This window comes from Molossus molossus, unplaced genomic scaffold, assembly GCF_014108415.1.
Source record: "Molossus molossus isolate mMolMol1 unplaced genomic scaffold, mMolMol1.p scaffold_m16_p_18, whole genome shotgun sequence".
Classification (NCBI taxonomy): domain Eukaryota; kingdom Metazoa; phylum Chordata; class Mammalia; order Chiroptera; family Molossidae; genus Molossus; species Molossus molossus.
In genome coordinates this window covers 60,819,331-60,839,582 of record NW_023425353.1, presented here as the reverse complement: position 1 = coordinate 60,839,582, position 20,252 = coordinate 60,819,331, and the positions used below count along the sequence as shown (strand labels likewise).

The 20,252-nt window shown below is 45.5% G+C and overlaps 1 protein-coding gene across 1 annotated transcript; it reads right to left on the bottom strand.

The window, feature by feature from the left end:
* Positions 1–6,252: 6,252 nt before the first annotated feature.
* Positions 6,253–19,346, bottom strand: ZKSCAN7 (zinc finger with KRAB and SCAN domains 7). Its single transcript, XM_036267500.1, has 6 exons — positions 19,173–19,346; positions 16,483–17,023; positions 11,802–12,021; positions 10,654–10,745; positions 10,216–10,339; positions 6,253–7,839 (listed from the first exon to the last, which is right to left on the bottom strand). Exons 2-6 carry the CDS (start codon positions 16,903–16,905, stop codon positions 6,404–6,406), a joined length of 2,295 nt encoding a protein of 764 aa, XP_036123393.1. The 5' UTR covers positions 16,906–17,023; positions 19,173–19,346; the 3' UTR covers positions 6,253–6,403.
* Positions 19,347–20,252: the final 906 nt, after the last annotated feature.

Genomic DNA, 20,252 nt, shown 5'->3' with positions numbered 1-20,252 from the left:
GTAGCTGTCTTGTACACAACTGAAACCCAGGACCTAGCACACTAGTACTTAGGTAGTTGCTCAATAAGTATTTGTTGAATGAATGAGTAACTGAGGGCAAGACTCTGCCCTCCTCTCTGGTCCGTTTCGTCACTGGAACACAGAGGGGATGGGACGGGTGACCTAAATCAAACACCCAAGTGTTGTAGGGTCCTTTGAGAGCCTGGGCTGGGCTTCAACTGCTGTTACCAGGGCCGCCCACTGGCTAGGGCCGGGGATGACACAGTTCTGTCGCTGCTATTAGCCGGTCAGAGCAAGCAGCCTCGCTTAGTGGGAGACAAAACCCAAAACAAAGGAACAGCGCCAAAGGAGAAGGAGGGGGCTCACGATCCTTGAGCTGCTGCACCCCAGTTTCCGCAGCACTGGGGAGGGGCTCCCGGCCTGTGTCCCCTTCATACACTCCCAGGACCCCGCCCGACCCCACGCCAGGGGGCCACATACCCCTCACCGAAAGCGCCTGACCCACATCTTGGAACAAAGCGCAGAAGCAATCACGTCACGGACATCCCACCAATTCGCATCCCAACCCTCTGGCCCTTCTAGGCATCGGGAGGTTTCTGCCTCTCTGTGCCCGGGAGGCTGGAGTCCTTTCGCCCGTACGCGAGCCAGTCGCGTTGCAAGTGCTCTGGCCCCGCCTCCTACCAAGTTTTGTTCTATCATTGGCTAGGAGGAAAAAAGGGCTTGGAGGGTTCAGCCAATATAAGGAGGGCGCTGGAAGGGGTGGAGCCTGAGAAAGAGACTTGGGTAGGGCGAGAAGAGGAACTCAACTGCTGGGAGGCCAGGTTGCATGTCTGGAACTCAGGCTCGCTGAAGTCACACCATCGGCTCTGGCTGCTGAACTGAAAAGTCACCTTTCCTTCTACAGATCCCACACCTTTCAGTCTCAAAACTAGGATCAGCTACCCTTTGTCAGCAGCATATAAAAATAACTTTTGGGTGCCTATTACATCACTGTTTCAGGCTCTGCGGATACAGTAGTGAAGAAAATGAACTCGCTGCCCCATGAAGCTTACCTTCAAGTCGGGGGACAATAATAAATAGGTGGAAGGTGGTGGTGTGCATGATGGGAGAGAGAGATGGCTGTGAGACTGTTTTACACATGACCAGAAGTGAGCAATTGAGGCATGTAGGTATCTGTGTCAAGAGCGTACCTGATAGAGGGAACACCAGGAAGCAAAGGCCTTAAGTCAGGAGGAAGGGCACACATTTGGAACCATATGGGCTTTGGGGTGTATCCCGAATGCCACGGAAGGGTTTTGGGACAGAGAACTGACATGATCTTACCTTTTTTTCTTTTTTCCTGCCACGTGTTCAAAGATTGTTCAGAGCAACTAGAATAAGATTTGTCTTTTGGAAATAGAGTGGACAGAAAGAAGAACGAGTTTAGAGAGAGGGATCAATAGCTTTGTTTTGGATGTGTTAAGTTAAAGACTTCAATTAGACATCCTAGAGGAAATGTCAGTTTAAATAGGAGTTAGGAGTTCAGTGAAGAAATCGCAGCTAGAGATGTATATTTAGGTGTCACTATGTCACACTATTGGGCAGCCAGGATAAAAGTCATTTGAGGATTGAAATTTGAAGCTCATCAATCAACAAACATGTAATAGATACTGAGAGCTTTCTCATTCATCAGTTCATGTAGGTGGCACAATAACTCTGCCATATTTTCTACAGGGCAGAAACAGAGATTCAGAGAAATGATAAGATCTACACAAGTCCATACCCCGAGTTGATGCTGGAAGTAGAACTCAGCAGCTCAACATTATTGACACTACATCAGGAAATACTTAAGAATATTCATGTATTGTCCTCTCTGTGTGGCTCAGTGGTTGAGCGTCAACCCATGCACCAAGAGGTCGCCAGTTCTGTTCCCAGTCAGGGCACATGTCCAGGTTGTGGGCCAGATCCCCAGTGGGGGGCAAGCAGGAGGTGACCAAGCAATGACCTCTCTCATTGATATTTCTCTCTCTCTCAAAAATGAATAAAGAAAAAAAAAGTAAAGAATATTCATGTACATTCAGACAGTTATACTTGCTCTTGCTTTTCAGCTATTCTTTTATTTGGGGAAGGGGTCATTAATTCCGATTCAAGCTGCTAACTCCACATCTGGTCACACGGGGGTAATAGTAACTCATTAATATTCTAGTCCCAGACATTCTCAAATCTTAGCATAACTGGGACATATGTCAAAAATTCAAATTCCAGGGCCCCTTCTCCAACTTGTAACCTTTATCCAGAAGCGTATTTTTTTTCCCTGACAAAAATCTATTCATTCAGTCCAGAATGATGTCAGTGTTCAGAATCAGGATATTTTGGGAATTCACAATTGCCTATTCAACAATGTTAATATTTATCATATCTGCCAGCCAAAAAAAATTCCAAGTCATATTTGAGTAAATAAAATGAATATCCAGTAGTTAGGTCTTACTTTATTGGTCAAAATGATGGTAATACACTACCCTTTGGGAATTCACATTCTATTTGAGGCTCTGTCTCTCAGGCTGTAAGAAAAGATGAGAAGATACTTGAAAAGTGTAGAAGTTAATGGGACTTACTGCTGCAATGTATATTACAAGTTGCAAAGGCTTTCATTGGCATTAACTAGTTGAAGCCTCAGTAATTTTATGACATAAAATTATCCTTATTTTTTATATCAGGGAACTAAAAGCTGGGTATGAGAAATGAATTGCTTATGGTTGCACAGCTAGTAGTGGACGATTTGAGACTTGGACTGGGTCTTCTGATGACAGATCCTATGTCCTTTTACCTCCTGCCACACTGCCTCAAACTACAGACTGCATTTCTCCCAAAGGTACTGAGTTATAACGAGCCATCCACAATCCCTTTTTACCCTTTTCAAACTTCATTTTAAATTTCTAACATACCTATACGCTTCAGGTAGAGTCAACATTTGTTAACATTTTGCATGCTAGTTTTCTCTCCTCACATTCATACACATTTTGTTACCCTAATTTTTAAAAATAGTTTGGGGGTTTGGTCATACTGTTTACTGATACTCTTTTTCTGCACTGTGGATTCACAGATGGAACAGAAACTATGTGCTATAATTAAAAGATTTCCACACTTATTTCAGGAATATTTTTCAGAAACGTGTAAAAATACTAGCTCTACATGATTGATTTCTTGCTCTCCAAAATCCAAGAAACTCTAAACTATGTGGATTTTCTGATGTGAAACAAGAAATAAACTATAACCAAGGTATTCCCACACACAACGACTAACTTTTCTTACAAGCGTAAACTTTCTGGTGGATGTTTTCTACAACTGAATATTTTTTTTACACTTAACTCAAGAATAGATTCATTGCCCAGTTTGGAGTCGCAGAGGTAAAATAAAACCTGAGTTGTGACTGAAGGTTTTCCCACATTCAGTTCTTTTACAACAAAACTATTTGGAATTGAGAGAGAACATGGAAGGAGGTTCTTCTGGACCCACAGCATGAGGACTGAGCCAAAAAGAAAGAGAGACACAAAAAGCCGGCTCTGGTAGGTTTCCAACCACATTAGCAAAGTGCTGAGCTGCTCCTTCACTTCTTCACTGCTGAGGACATATTAGTAATGTAAATTTACAACTCACCTTCTAGCTCCAGATCTAAACAGACAATTTTAACAGCAACCAAGAAGATGCTAAAAGAATTCAAAGAAACTCTACTTTCCCTATTTGGGGGGCAAATATCAGGACTGGGAAGCTCTGAAATTGACTAATGTGGAAAAAAAATGACATGAGATGAAAAGCCTCTAAAACTTGAGGCAAGTAAAAAGATATATGAAAAAAAAAAATATTCAAGGCCTGGTCAGTGTGGCTCAATCCATGTACATCGAGGTCAGCAATTCAATCCCGGTCAGGGCACATGCCCAGATTGTGGGCCTGATCCCCAGTGAGGGGAATGCAGGAGGTGGCCAATCGATGTTCTCTCTCATAAATATTTCTATCTCTCTCTTCCTCTCTCTCTAAAATCAATAAAGGAAAAATATTAAAAATTTTTCTTTCAAGAAAAACTGGGAAATAAAAAAGGAAAAAGAAAAACAAGTTTCAAAGAGGAACAAAATAAATTAAACTTGGCAATCATGACAGAAAAACTAAAAGGAAACTCCAATGTAAAACATTATGTATGAAGACGGAGCTCTAACTATATATACAAAAGAGAGTAAAAGAATTTATAGAATACTAGGTAAAACTTTGTGTCACTATTTGACAGTGTAGTAAAATGAGGATTTCTAGATATATATTACCAAAATTCGCGAAGGGGTGGCAAGTTAAACAGCGCAATCATGAAGAAATCAAAATGTTGCTAAAGATTTGTCCCTCCCAATTTTCTCCCCACCAAAATCAATCAGATGCAGTTATTTTTACCCCTCAAAGAATAATCCCCACATTATGCAAACTCTTCCAAAACACTTTGCAAAGTCAGCAAAACCTTAATAAAGTCAATCTAGTTCTGAACTTTTTTAAAAATCACCACAATTTTTTTTATACTAAGAGGGCAAATAAAATTTAAATTATTTGGAAACTTGTCAAAAAATTTAAAAAACAATATCATGACCCATAAAATTACACCAGTATATTTCTTTTAAAATGTGATAGAATTTAGCAGCCACCCTAATAAAAACTAAGTATAATAATTGCCATAGTGTGTACTATGTGTCAAGCACTGTTTTAAGTGCCTTACACATATGAACCAATTTTATCCTAACATTCCTGTGAGGTAGCTTCACTTTATAGATCCAAGTACTGAGACACAAGGAAGCCAACTGACTTGCTCAGGATCACACACCTAAGGAAGTGGTGGATTCAGGACTCAACGTACAGTTCAAGGCACAACATCTGTATCCTTAACTACAATTCTACATTGCTTCTTCTAAAAACAATAGAAAGAAACTTCCTACACATTATAGAATACGTATCAGAAACTGACAATGAAGTAACAGAAGTGAGACTTCCAGGGGTATATGTAGAAGATGTCAATGAGGTCTTTGTAGGTAATATCCTATGATGAGATGCCACTTCCATCCTTAAAAGCTTCTAGTCTGGTGGGAGAGAGGGGTAGGTAGATTGTGCCCCAATTTAAAGATGGTTCAATTGGAGAGGTAATTTTTTAAAAAATTATTTATTAACAACTAGTATATAAAAATTATTATCTATATGTTAAAAGAAATAGGTACCATACCCAATGTCAAAGAACCCACAATAAGTTGGTATAATGTACAGTATACATATATGGATTAAGTTGAGAATAATGTACAAGGCATTTTAGTAACAGTTGCACATTATAGTACCAACTAATTTGAAGCACTGAGATCAAATGAAGAAGAGGAATGAAGCGTCTGAAGAAGAAAGTCTTGCCCTGGCCGGTTTGGCTCAGCGGTTAGAGCATCGGCCTGCGGTCCAGAGAGACCCAGGTTCGGTTCCCGCTAAGGGCACGTACTTCGGTTGCAGTTTGTCCCCGGCCCTGGTCGGTCGTGCAGGTGGCAGCCACTCGATGTGTTCCTTTCACATTGATGTTTCTCTCTCTCTCTCTCTGTTCCTCTCTTTCCCTCCCACTCTACCTGAACAAAAAAATGGAAAAATGTCCTCGGGTGAGGATAAAAAAAAAAAAAGAAGAAGAAAGTCTTTCATAGATGAGCTGGCTCTGGAAGGATCTAGAGATGAGATCGATCTGGAAGATTCTGAGGGACACAGACTAGCAAATGGGAAAAAGAAAAGGATTTCTGAGTAGGGAATACTAGTGATGAGGATCCAGATTAGAGTAGAAGCCTAAAAAGTAGGTAAGAAGAGCTATAGCCAAGAGGAAGTAAAGCATGGAGTCCTGGGAATGACTTGATAAAATAGAGGAGGTGGAATAGAATAAGGAAGATACAATCTCTGACCTTCAAAAGGACAGTATAATTATGCAATACATAACTAAGAAATGAGATACAATTCTAAAGACTTGAAAGAGGGAGAGAAAGAAAAAGAGGAGAGAGAGAGGGAAGAAGGGAGAAAAAGGGAGAAGGAGGGAAGAAAGTAAGTATGGAAGGGAGGGAGGGAGGGTGGGAGGGAGGGAGAGAGGGAGGGAGGGAGGGAGGGAGGGAGGGAGGGAGGGAGGGAGGAAGGAAGGAAGGAAGGAAGGAAGGAAGGAAGGAAGGAAGGAAGGAAGGAAGGAAGGAAGGAAGGAAGGAAAATCCTACAAGTACATGAAATGTGTAGTCCATACTTCCTTCCACTCTCCACTCTCATGACCCAGCAGACAGCATCTATAAAATGGCCCACTTTGATTAGTTCAAAGAGGGGATCAGGATAAATTCTTCTTACAAAGAAAGCTTAATTCAAAGTTTCTTGCTCTCCTTCTTAGAAACTTAAGACTTTATGAAACTGACTTAGCCAGACCTGAGTGCTTCTCTCCAGTGTGAGTTCGTTGGTGGTGATTAAAAGTGGAACGCTGACTGAAGGCTTTCCCACACTCACTACATTCATAGGGCTTCTCACCAGTGTGAACTCTCTGGTGCACAATGAGCTGTGAGCTGTCACTAAAGGCTTTCCCACAATCGTTGCATTTATAGGGTTTCTCCCCAGTGTGGGTTCTCTGATGTACCATTAGACTGGAGCTGTAACTGAAGACCTTCCCACACTCATTACATTCATAAGGTTTCTCTCCAGTGTGAATTCTCTGGTGTATAATGAGATGTGAATTTTGATTGAAGGATTTTCCACATTCATTGCATTTATAGGGCTTCTCACCTGTGTGAAGTCTCTGATGTCGAATAAGACATTTACTCAGGCTGAATGCCTTACCACATTCATTACATTCAAAAGGTTTTTCTCCTGTATGAATTCGCTCATGGTCAACAAGTTGAGAGTTCTGATTGAAGGCTTTCCCACACTCCCTACATTTGTACGGTTTTTCCCCAGTGTGGAGGCTTTGATGTCGAATAAGACATTTATTCCTACTGAAGGCCTTGCCACACTCATTGCACTCATAAGGCTTCTCCCCAGAGTGAATTCTCTGATGATCAATAAGATTTCTACTAGAACAGAAAGCTTTCCCACACTCGTTACACTTGTAGGGTTTCTCACCAGTGTGAAGTACCTGGTGTCGGACAAGACTTTTACTCCGAATGAAGGTCTCCCCACACTCATTGCATTCATAAGGTTTCTCCCCAGTATGGGTCCTCTGGTGGTCAATGAGTTGAGAACTCTGAGTGAAGGCTTTTCCACATTCATTACATTTATATGGTTTCTCCCCATTATGGAGTCTCTGGTGTTGAATGAGATGGGAGCTATGCCGATAGGTCTTCCCACACTTGCTGCATTCATAGGGCTTTTCCCCCGTGTGGGTTCTGAGATGAACTATGAGCTGAGAGGTCTGCCTGAAGGCCTTGCCACACTCATTACACTCATAGGGTTTCTCCCCAGTGTGGATTCTCTGATGGCCAATGAGGTGTGAACTCCGATTAAAAGCTTTGCCACAGTCATCACATTGATAGAATTTCTGTGCCTTCAGATCCTCACGTTCTGCAGGACTGGAAGACAGATTCGGATGTTCCCCAAGTTCCTTATAGTCATCACATCCATCTTTTGTGGATTTGTTTTTATCCTCAAATGTTATTTCCAGGAAATCACTTTCCAGTCTGCTCCCTTCCTCCTCTGAGGGATGTGCTTCTAGCTTTCCTAAAGCATTTCCAGCTTCTGGTCCCCCAGGAACCACCCCACAGAGGCCTCCTGATGTCCCATCAGATGACTCTGATCCTTTGGAAATCTCTTGCTTTGGAGACAACTCCGAATTCTCCATCCGAGTCTCACCTGATGCCAAAAGAAAGAAGAAAAAGCATTGATTCATTTCTTGCCCTATTAAGGAAACAGAATCATCAGAAGTCTACATACCTAAAACAGAATTCACATTACAGGTAAGGAATGAAGTGACACATTGAGAACAAGAGAGGAAGTCAGAAATAGCTCAAATTTTTCTTCATGGACAGAAAGACAAAGAGCTGGAAGAAGGTCAGTGGAGGAGGGTGGAGGAGGATCCATCAGGACAGAGGAATGCTGAGTCAGCACAGTCAAGTGAGCAGGGCAACTGTAAGGTAAGAGACCAGATGTAAAGCATGTTTGACCTTCCAGAAGACACCCTGATGCTTTGTGTCCTTAGTAAATAATAAACTCTAAGATCTTTTCCAACCATGACATTGCATGGTTCCGTGATTCTCAGCAAAGATGTTTGGGAGAGAGAGTGAGGGCAGATACCTCAGATCAAATATGAGAAACAGTGTGGGCAATCATGATAGTTGAAGGGAGATATATATTTGGGGTGTATAATCAGAAAAAAGTCTCAAAAAGAGGTGATTCTGGCCTGACAGGACAGTGACAAGATTTGGAGAAGCCATGGGTCAGTGATGCTAGGAGAAAGTCCTGAAGGAGAGAGCAAAGCTCTACGTTGGTGATACCCTTGACCCTGGAGCACTGGACTGTGAGGAACCAGTGCTACGCTGCTATAAAAATTTACAAATGCATCATTAATTTGAAATGTAAATCAAAATGTGACGTTCGTATCTTGATAATCTGGAACCATAAGGAAAGCAAAGAGTTGCATATGTGCTTCTGAATTCTAAAATTTTAATACAAAAGCTGGAAAAAGTCATAAAATTATACTGAAAGCTAAACACAAAAATTTTGGTTCCCTTCAATCACATCTAAATCAAGCCCACAAACCACTGTGCTACTTTAAATGTGGAAGCTATATTGCCCTGGCCAGTTTGGTTCAGTGGTTAGAGCATCGGCCTGTGGTCCAGAGAGATCCGGGTTCGGTTCCCGCTAAGGGCACGTACCTCCGTTGCAGTTTGTTCCCGGCCCTGGTCGGGTTGTGTGGGTGGCAACCACTCGATGTGTCCCTTTCACGTTGATGTTTCTCTCTCCTTCCCCACTCCATCTGAACAATATATGAAAAAATGTCCTCGAGTGAGGATAAAAAAATAAAATAAATGTGGAAGCTATAGATTTCTGAATCCCTGACTCCTGAGTTCACCCTCCCCAGAGTACACTTGTCAATCACAGAACCTGTCCTGACAACAGCACCTTCAAGGAGCTGCCCTGCTTTGAGGTAACCATGCTTTGTGCTAGGTAACACTGCACCACAGATGACTGTACCAGGGTCAGGCACTATAGCCCAGTGTAGCTTTTCTGTAGATTAGTCATCAGCCTGCTGTGGCCAGGGCCAAAGTTTGTTCCAGAGATGGTATTTAACAGCTGAACCACCCTTGGAGTCCCTCTCTAAGTAAACTCTGAACTCAAAGTAGGGCAAAAGGAAGGAAATTACAATAAACTAGAAGCTCAAGCTAAAATGATGCATGGGGAAAAGCCAAGCCATTAGGAGCCACAGCAAGCAGAAAGCATGAGGGTTCAAAGTATAACGAAGAAGGAGGTATGGCCCTGGCTGGTTTGGCTCAGCAGTTAGAGCGTCGGACCGCAGATCAGAGAGACTCGGGTTCCGTTCCCACTAAGGGCACGTACCTCGGTTGCAGTTTATCCCTGGCCCCGGTTGGGGTCATGTGGGTAGCAACCAGTCAATGTGCCTCTCTCACGCTGATGTTTCTCTCTCTCTCTTCCTCCCTCTCTCCCTCCCGCTCTGTCTGAAGATAAACAAAAAAATGTCCTCCAGTAAGTATTAAAAAAAAAAAAAAAAAGGAGGAGGTATGATGGGAGAAAAAATTCACAGAAGACAATGGGTATCAGTGGGAGGAGATATGCAGGGAGCAGTGGTGTTATGTTCTCAATTCAACATAATGTGAAAATTCATTTCCCTTTGGACCTGAGACTCCCAGGCTTCCCAGTCTCAATAAGACCCTGCTTCCTGAAGGCTGGTCTAGCCAGTCAGTTTGTACAGCTTTCCCATTCCTTCAGTCTTATTGTAAGTAACACAGCTCATTACTGACAATAACTTGAGTGGCCCTCTATTCCTTACAAATACTAACTCTAAATAAACCACCCCTGCTCAAGCCCTTATGAAGTACAGACAATGGTGATAACTGTTATAGCTGGTGAGGGGCACAGAGAGGTTCATTGTACAGTTCTGCTTTGTCTATGTTGCAATTTTTCATAATAAAAAGTTAAAAAAGAAAAAGCATACGACAAAGACAACGTGAAGGATGCAGACGCTAAGTTAGCGGGGCACAGAATCATTACCCAGGGAGGCCACGCTGCGGTAAGTTTCCGGCATGGAGCGGCGGTACAGGGCTCTCTGACTCAGGGCTGGACCGTTCCACTCCTCAGTGCAGTCCACAGACAGGCACCTGTACACTGCAGAGCCCTGCAACGACAAGCTTCTACTGCTCAGACACACACCCACCCTGAAGGGCAGTCATCAGGAACACCAAGAGCACAGGGTGAGGGCCCTGGTGGGCACAGGGCTGGAGGAGGGAGAAGCTGGGATGACATCTTAAAGGACAAGTCCAGGGCAAGAGAGAGGCCACGAACTCGGCAGGCGGCGCCCAGCATCGGGGGAAGCAAGAACGGGGACGCCACAGGAGCAGTCTCAGAAAGGTCAGTGCCCCGGAGATGAGTTCTAGCTATTCCTGGGCCCTGGACTCAGGAACTCGGGAAAGACAGAAAAAACAAGCTCACCTGGGGCCTGACCATCCGAAGCACAGTTGCCACTCCTTGGTCTCCTGTGTTCCCCACCTGGGGAAGGGCAGGCAGCGGGGAAGCACGACGAGCTGAGGGAGGAAAGAAATCTGTGAGTGGACAAGCCCTGCCCTTGGCGCCAATCAGGTCTGTATCCACCGAGTGCATTCAAGAGGGCCAGGCAGCTCCACGCAGTTTCTCATCCCTCGCCCACACGGGCGTTATCCTAAGTGTGGTGTGAATTCTCCACGGAGGGTGCAGTACAAGGTCCCTGATCAAACTGGAAACTTCTCCCAGCCCTGGCTCTCTTCACCCTCTCCTACGGGAGCTGTACTTCTGACCACTTCCTCTCCACATGGCTTCCCCAGCACCAGCCTTGACTGACTTCCCCGCTCTGATCTCTGGCCCCGCATTCCCTGGTTTCTCTCCTCCTCCTGCCCTCTCATCTGGACCCCTGAGGTGCTCAGGCCTCAGAGCCTCTGTGTCCCCGTCAGCGACCTCACCAGCCCTCACTGCTCTCAGGCTGCTCTCCGGTTCTCGGCTCTCTCCCAGACCACTTCTCAAGCTTCCAGACGCTCGGGCATTTCATTCGCTGTCCCACACACCTTAAGTTCTGTGTCTCAAAGGCATGTTCCTACCATTTTCCTTTCTTGACTTCTAAAGTTCTGTCAGATCCAGACATTGTCCAAACCCTCTAATTCCCCCTCTCCCTTTCCAGATGGATTTTTCCTTCACAATGCCTGTCACATCTATCACTTCCCATTCCACTCAGCCTTGCTCAGGCAATAACCGCCTCACACCTATTCTCCTACACTAGCCTCCTCCAAAGCTCCCGCCACTGGTCTACCCAGTCGATCTGCAATACTGACATCCACCAGAGTAATCATTCTGAACTATTGTTTCTAACACACATCATCTCCTGACCCTCAACTCTAAGGCCTTGTACAAGCAGGCCATAGGCTCTCAAATGCAGTCCTCCTTGGCCCCATCTCAAAAGGGTTCAAGGATGAACCATTTCGAGTCTCTGCTTATATTCTCTACTCGGTGCCCACCACCTTTCTCTACCCTTTAAATTTCTCCCTGATTTTTCACTGTTCAATCCCACTGCTTCCTCCTCCATGAAGCATCCCATAACCAGCCCAGCTCACCATTAACAATATCCATGTGATCTTGCTCCCCAGAGCTGGAGAGGCGAGTACCCGAGTGCCCATTGGGGAGGTAGCAGGCCCCTGGGTCACGAGGAGGCTCCATGTGGGTTCCAGGGGCTGAACCGTCACAGAGGGGTGAGGTGGGAGGAGATTCCTCTGTTGCACTCAAAGCTGTCATCTCCTCCAATTCCATTTCCTGTTCCTGTGCTGGAGCTGAAACCTAGTGACAAGGAAATACAATTGGGTTCAAAAGAGCATCCTTGAAGGTACAGAATCCAAAACCTCTAAGAAGCACCCTAAGAAAGAAAGCCAGGGAAAGAGAGCCGGAGTATCCTTATAGTCCCACCAGTACAGCCCACTGAGAGAAATACTGTCAGAGCAGAATCTACAGCTTGTAACCCTACTTGCCATCCTTCTGTTGACCTTCCTATTAGAAGCTTGAAGACCAGGTCACATAACCACTTCTGTGTCAATTCTTCAGACACAAATTTGCTTTAAGAATCATCCAGAAAAAGGAGCCAGGAGAGCAATTCAGTATACTCCCTAGGGCTTGAGCCTACAGAAGAGGCCAACCAGAAGTACCAAGGAAATAAAAAATTATAGGTGTGTGTGCCTTCATGTGTAAAATAATGCTACTGAGGCTGACAGTTGAAGCAATATCCAAAAACAGTGGCTGACACATCTCTAAGGAGCTTTTCCAATTTCTCTCAGCAAAAGTGTCTCATTTTTACCCTGGCTGGTTATGCTCCATGGTTAGAGCATCTGCCTGCGGTCCAGAGAGACCCGGGTTCAGTTCCCACTAAGCGCACGTACCTTGGCTGCAGTTTGTCCCCAGCCCTGGTTAGGTCGTGCAAGAGAGAGCCACTCGATGTGTCCCTTTCACGTTGATGTTTCTCTCTCTCTCTCTTTCCCACTCTATCTGAACAAAAAATGGAAAACTGTCCTCGGGTGAGGATAAAAAAAAAAAAGTGTCTTGTTTTCAGCCCTGGCAGGTTTTGCTCAGTGGCTAGAGTGTTGGCCTGTGGACCAGAGAGTCCCGGGTTCGGTTCCCACTAGGGGCATGTACCTTGGTTTCAGTTTGTCCCCAGCCACGGTTGAGGTCATGTGGGTGGCAACTGGTCAATGTGTCTTTCTCACATCGATGTTTCTCTCTCTCTTCCTCTCTCCCTCCCGCTCTATCCGAAGATAAATGCAAAAAAAAAAAAAAAAGTTTCAAAAAAGAAAGTGTAGCCCTGGCCGGTTTGGCTCAGCGGTTAGATCATCGGCCTGCGGTCCGGAGAGACCCGGGTTCGGTTCCCGCTAAGGGCATATACCTCGGTTGCAGTTTGTCCCTGGCCCTGGTTGGGTCGAGTGGGTGGCAGCCACTCGATGTGTCCCTTTCACATCGATGTTTCTCTCTCTCTCTTCCTCCCACTCTATCTCAACAAAATGTTGTAAAATGTCCTCTGGTGAGGATTAAAAAAAAAAAAAGAAAGAAAGAAAGTGTCTCGTTTTCAGAGAAACCATCCCTGACTACACCGACAAAGCAAGGACAGTCACTCTCTCAAATTACCTGATTATATTTTCTATGGCATGTATTCATCTCTATATTTTCTTATTTATACACTTATACTTTTATTGTCTATTTCTCACTGATTTGTTGTTCCATTTATTCATGCATTCATTGGTTGATTCTTGTTTGTGTCCTGACCGGGGATCCAACCCATATAACCTTGGTGTATCCGGACAATGCTCTAACCAACTGAGCTACCTGGCCAGGGCCTAGGCCTTTTATTTCTAACTATTGCTTGCTGTCATCAAACCAGCTCCTCACAATCTCATTGTTACTATTTTTACCATCATTTGGAACAGAAAATCTAAAACATTATCTGAACAAAACACATTTATAAGCTCAATCGCTCTGGCATGTACACAGTACACCAGGAGAAAATAACTGCTCCTTCAATAAACTATGCTGGACTTGTCCAATTGGCTTACAACTGCTGAGATGGCAGGGAACTCACTCCTTTGGTGTGTTTCTCTCCAGCATAGTGGTAGGACCAGGAGGCTCCCTTGGGTCTGTGGTTCCCAGGGTCTCTACTGGATAGATCTTATAAATGGGAATCACAGCTCTTATATACATCAGCTGTGGGTACTGGCAGAAGATGGAACTTAGTTGTACAGTGACAAAAAAACTGTATAATTCACCAGCAATTACATCCCGGCACAGTTCCTGTTCGTTATCTAGGATTCACAGGTTTCCTTTCCTCACAGGCATGAAATCCCCATTTTAGTTTTCATTCTAAGATGGCATTCCACAGCAAGACACCAGGGGAAACTAGGAGCTTGGACCCAGGGAGCTGGAAAATCTTGGTTCCCACACTTGATGGTATCAGCAGTAACCACACTTTGGCTGTCTCAGGGACAAAGGAACGCTTACTAGTTCTGTCATCTTGGATGAGTCAATTAACCTCTGTGCTTGTGTCACTTGTCAAATGGAGATAGTGATTACTATCTGCATATTTGCAAGCCTGCTAGGAGCTAAAATAAAAGGATATAAAAGTAGTTTGCAAGCTGCATGATTCTGCAGCCCAGCAAGGATTACTTCACAACCCTTTCTAGCCCCAATGTGCACACGCACACGTGCTCCCTCTTGCTAAGCAGACTGACTCTGACCTGCCCTGATATTCCTTAATCTCCCCTGGCAAACTGCCGTGAGAACGCTTGTTTATTCATTTAGCCATAAATACATGTTATGAGCCTGTGCTACGAGAGATAGCCCTGCTCTCATGTCTTCACGTTAGAAAACTTAAGCTGACCAAGTGGCAGAGTAAGAAATGGAGTCCAAAGACCCCACTCCTAGGCTGGAGCCATGACAGTCAGCTGTTAGTCACTCTCTTGGATTTGTGACTCAGTCGCTTTTTCCTGAGGCTCCCTGGGAAAAAAAGACTGTGTTTTAATGGAGGGAGTGTTTTATTCATCTTAAAGCAAAAGGAAGTAGGAAATAGGAAAATTTTTCTTCCACCCTCTTCATAAAATGGCCCTCTAAACAGTTCTTCAGACACTTGTCTTTGCCCATGGTTGGGCCTACTTGCTACTTGCTCTCTAGACCTCAGTGATGGCTGATTTATTGGGTGTTTACCTGTTTACACAAGGAGATATTGGCTGACAATGTATTTGATAAAGCCGAATAGGCACTGGCTAGTACTCCTGGTAAAAGGTCTAGCCCTAGGACTCCAATCAACTGGAACTGATTCCCTGGGCATAGATATGTAATCATTATTTTAAAAAGCAATAAATAAAATTATGTGATGGGTACTCAGGAAATTTCATTTACTGCTTTTTCCTGGTAAACTGCAAAGGTGTAAACATAGAGGGGACCCTCATTCACCCTGCTCAGTTATAAGGAAGCAATTTGAGACTCATTGGGAGGAACTGGCTTATTGATGGTGTGATGGTCTTTCCATGTGTCAATTTAGCACTAATCTAGCTGTTGCTGTGATGGTATTTCATACATGCGACTAAAGTCTATAATCAGTTTACTTTAGCATTCTAGATCATCTGGATGGGCCTGGTGTAATCAGGTGTAAGGCCTAAAATTCAGAGCTGATGATTCCACGAAGAAATTCTGCCTACGTTTCAGCCAGCCCTTCCAGTTCGCCTGCCCTACAAATTTCAGACTTGCCTCGCTAGCTCCCATAATCACCCAAGCCACTTTCTAGCAATAATATACATATAAATATATAAAAATACAGGAACAAAATTTTTATTTCTACTGTTTTTTTCTTTGGTTGAAACCTGACTGATACAAATGGTCACTGAGCTAGTTCGATTTCTAAAAGCCAGATTTCTCCGTTATCACAATTTTTACTCTCCAGCTTTTCCTCTAATTTGAATTACCTTGGCTTTAAATTTGAGAGAACCCAGGGAAATTGGAGAAAAATGAAGTTAGAGTTAGAGAAGCAAAAGAACCCAGCTGGAAAAGGAAAAAATGTTTATGAGGCCCAGAAATGTCACCTCTCATAAGGAAACTAAAAGGCAGGAAGAGAGAGAATTAACTCTGAGCAGTCCGAGGAAGGGAGCAATGAGAACTTCTCATTTTTTTTTTTTTAATCCTCACCCGAGGACCTTTTTCCATTTTTTGTTTAGATAGAGTGGGAGGGAGAGAGAGGAAGAGAGAGAGAGAGAAACATCGACGGGACGAATCGAGTGGCTGCCTCCTGCACAACCCAACCAGGGCTGGGGACAAACTACAACTGAGGTACGCGCCCTTAGTGGGAACTGAACCTGGGTCTCTCTGGACCACAGGCCGACACTCTAACCGCTGAGCCAAACCGGTCATGGCATGAAAACTTCTCAAATGAGGGCCCATGTTATCAGCGTACCTGAGGTTTATCTGGCTGCCATGGTCCTGTATTCTGACCAACGTGCAGATCTTCTACCTGCCAGGAGCGCTGTGTGGATCTCCAGGTGGGAGCCGAGCTCACGGAACACTATTTCACAAAGTGATTCACAGCTTGGCTGCAATTTACATTTTTGTTTATGGCTTGGAGCACAAAACTATTTCCTCTCTATCCATGACTGGCTCAGGAATCTTAAGGGCAAACCAGCCTAGGGCCTAAGGAATGAAGAATGCCTATTCCCAGGGTAATCTAAGCACTAGAGAATGGTTCTAGATGCCATTCTAGAATCAACTGCTCACCTCTCCTGGTCCACTGAGGTGTCTCTGGAAATCCTCCACCACAGCCACAGCTTCCTCGCCATTCTCGGGGTGATGTAGCTGCACCCAGGTCCGGAGCTCGCCGGGCAGGATGCTCAGAAACTGCTCCAGCACCAGCAGCTCCAGGATCTGCTCCTTGGTGTGCACCTCTGGCATGAGCCACCAGCGGCAGAGCTCCCGAAGTCGGCTCAGCGCCTCCTGTGGCCCAGACATCTCGTGGTAACATAACTGCCTGAAGTGTAGCCGGAAAATTTCACAAACAGGTGGATGGTTCTTCTGGAGACTGCAGCCCTGCCCCCAGGTCTGGCTCCCTGGCTCTGGCTTTACTGTTAGGTGCCCCTCCTGCTCCTGGAGAACAGCAACCCTGGGGATGAGGCCTAAAGCTCCTCTGCCTTGGGTGGCCATTGTGACCCCAAAGAGAAGCTTGTTCCAGCAGCAGGTTATCCAATTAAAATGATGGTCTGTAATTCAGGTCTCAGGAGCTGCTTTTCAGAGTTGGGGTGTGGGGTGAGGGGAGTGTCACCTATAGAAACATCAAGAGAGAAATCAGAGTCCTCGGAGTGTTCAGCCCCAAGCTGATGACAGACCCTCCACATTTAAAAAGCAAAGCTCCAGCCCAGCTGGTGTGGCTCAGTGGTTGAGCATCGACCCATGCACCCAGAGATCGCCGATTCGCTTCCTGTTCGGGCACATGCTCAGGTTGTGGGCCTGATCTCCGATGGGGGAGGAGGGGCGTGTGGGGGTGGCCAATCGATGTTCTCTCATCGATGTTTTTCTCTCTCACTCCCTCTCTCTCTAAAAATCAATAAAGAAAAAAAAATAGTTGGAAGCAAAGCTCCAGAAAAAAAGAGAGAGCACGACGAGGGCCATCTCTCTAAGCATCTTTCCACATGACTTACCTTCTTATACTTTCAGTGGCTCCCTATAAGATAAAACCTAAATACCTATACCTAGCATTCACAGCCCTTCACAACATGGTTTTAGCCTTCTGTTCTAGCCACTCCTTACCACTCTCCCCACATACCAAGGCTAGAAAGATAACAATGATTTCCAAATGTGCGAAATGCAAAATGATTCAAAGGGTGCATAGGAAAACACTGTTATTATTTAACTCCTATTTAGCACATGTTTTATAATGTGCATTAAATGTGTAAAATAGCACGTATCTCTTTTTTTTTTTTTATCCTCACCCGAGGACATTTTTCCATTTTTTGTTCAGATAGAGCGGGAGGGAGAGAGAGGAAGAGAGAGAGAGAGAAACATCGATGTGAAGGGACACATCGAGTGGCTGCCACCGGCACGACCAACCAGGGCCGGGGACAAACTGCAACCGAGGCACGTGCCCTTAGCGGGAACCGAACCCGGGTCTCTCTGTACCGCAGGCCGGCGCTCCAACCGCTGAGCCAAACCGGCCAGGGCAAATAGCACGTATCTTTAATTTACAAATAAACCTGTGTTGGAAGTGCATAATCAACACTCTTCTACCCTTTTCCATTCAGAGAGATGCACAATAAAGTCTGGGACTAAAGCTCTAGACACACAGCTAGCGTACTCTTTCCATTTAGATTTTTCTTTTCAACTTTTGACAAACTCCTACTCATCTTTCAAGACCCAAATGCCATTTTCTCTTGAAAGCTTTCCTGACTGCCTCATACAGGAGAGCTGGCAGCCTCCTTCTCTAACCCTCTCACTATAACACAGTACTTTAGTTTACATACAACTCGACACTCACACCCTCCAAACTGCTGGATGGCTACCAAAGGAAAGGAACCCTACGGAGTCAGAAAATGCTAGACCTCTGTGCCCTGGCCAGTGTGACTCAGTTGGTAGGGAGTTGTCCCATGGACTGAGAGGGAGTGGGTTTGATTCCTGATTAGGGCACATGCCTGGGTTTTGGGTTCTATATGGGAACCAATCAGTTGATGTTTCTCTCTTACATTGACCTTTCTCAAGTCAATAAAAGCATGTCCTCGGGTGGATTGGAAAAAAAAAAAAGCCAGACCTTTTTCTCCTCAACCTACTTTCCCTAAAAACCTTCCTGATCTCTCCAGGTTTAAGTGTGGTTACTTACTGCCTCTGTGAGACCAGGCACCTTCTCATTCAAACTTCTGCTAGAGCACTACACACACTGTGTTTGTGGCTTACATGGCTGTCTCCCCCACTTTCTGGGTGGACTCAAGAGGGCAGGGCTGGTTCCCAGTCATCTTTGCACATATCTGTACATGGCACACAAAAACACACGTTTGGTAAACGAATGAATGTGGTTCATTTAGCTGATACTGAAGTAGGGGTAAAACTTTTATTCAGTTGATATATGGTAAATTTTTGAAAATCAGCACTTTAGTGGTAACTAGGGCATCTGTGCTTTCTTCCAATTCACCATGCATCTGGGGACCCTGGGTAAGCTATTTCTCTCTAGGTCTCAACTTCTTTAAAAAGAAGATGGACTTAAACATAATCTGTGAGCTTTCAGATCCCAAACATGTATAAAGTATGGCCATTTTCCTACTTCCTTTACTGTTCCGAAGGCTCAGCAGCTATCTCATCTGGATTTTTGCGTGTCCAAGTCACACTCCACGTGTGAGATCCCGATAGCGCCTGACCCACTTCCGACGCTCGGCCTTGTGTCCCAGAGCAAGGCTGTCCGACCCGGCGTCTGCGACGCCGCTCACCTGGCCGCGTCGGCCCTGTTCACCGCTGCACCCGCAGGCGCCCGGCTCCGCGCCAGGACAGCTGGTCAGGGGAACGCGACAAAGAGGAGGCTCGACATCTGGCCGCTTCTGAGCGTCACAGGGACGGCGCCGCCGGCCGCGGGGGCGAAGCGTGCGCCCGGCCAGCGTCGCCGCCTTGGGCCGTGGGCGGCCTTGGCTCCAGCCTAACGACCCCGGCCCCAGCAGCACCTCCTTCCCCGCCCCCGGCCCGCTCAATGGAAGCACCGCTGCGGCGACGCCGGGCACAGGACTCCGCTGCGGCCCGCAGATGCAAAAAACAATGGCCGAGCCGGGGCCGGAAGAGACAGAGGCCCCGCTTCCGGCTGCTCCAGGAACCCGGAAGTCTCAGCGTTGGAGGTGGGCTTGCGCGCCCCCGCACCCGGGAGCGTGCTGGCAACTTGGTTCCGGGACTACTGGTTCCCAGGCCGAGCCTGCCACCGCCCCGGAGCGGAGCAGGGACTCAAATGAGACCTGAGGCTGCATTTGCCGCTCTGAGACCGTTCAAGGTCTGGGCGACCAGACGGCACCCTGGCTTGCCCCTTCCCCTCCGGGTGGCCTTGGGAAAGATACCCAACCTCTGAGTGTGATACCCAACCATCTAAAAAAGGCAGAGCAAGCGCCTGCCTCATGGGACTATGAGCGCTGAAATGGGTACCATACAGACACGAGATAGCAAAAGGCCTGGCATATCCTGAGCATTCAGTCAGTTCTTATATTGTACCTCAGTGTTTTCCAACTTGTGTGCAAGAGATTTTAAAACATGCATTACCTATTTAGTCATGGGCACTGACCTCTTTTCCCTTAGGTTGTCAAACAGAAAAATGACAACAGCCAAAACAACACACACACACACACACACACACACTCTGCAGAATTTTAGTAATTCGTTTATGTGTGCTGTGAAATGAAAAAGATTGAGAATCACTGCAATATGTGATGCTCAGGGCATTTTCACCCAATCTGAGTCTCAATGAAGTGAGCAGTAGACATCTCCATCTTACTAATGAGGAAACAGTCTCAAAGACTGTGATATTTTGGCCT

Bases quoted from the DNA above. Each gene is read 5' to 3' on its own strand.
- ZKSCAN7 (XM_036267500.1), bottom strand. From the start codon at position 16,905: ATGGCCACCCAAGGCAGAGGAGCTTTAGGCCTCATCCCCAGGGTTGCT. The intron at 10,746-11,801 runs GTGAGCTGGGCT...TTCCTCCCTCAG, and splicing joins TCACATGGATATTGTTAATG to CTCGTCGTGCTTCCCCGCTG. The intron at 10,340-10,653 runs GTGAGCTTGTTT...TTGTCGTTGCAG, and splicing joins TTCGGATGGTCAGGCCCCAG to GGCTCTGCAGTGTACAGGTG.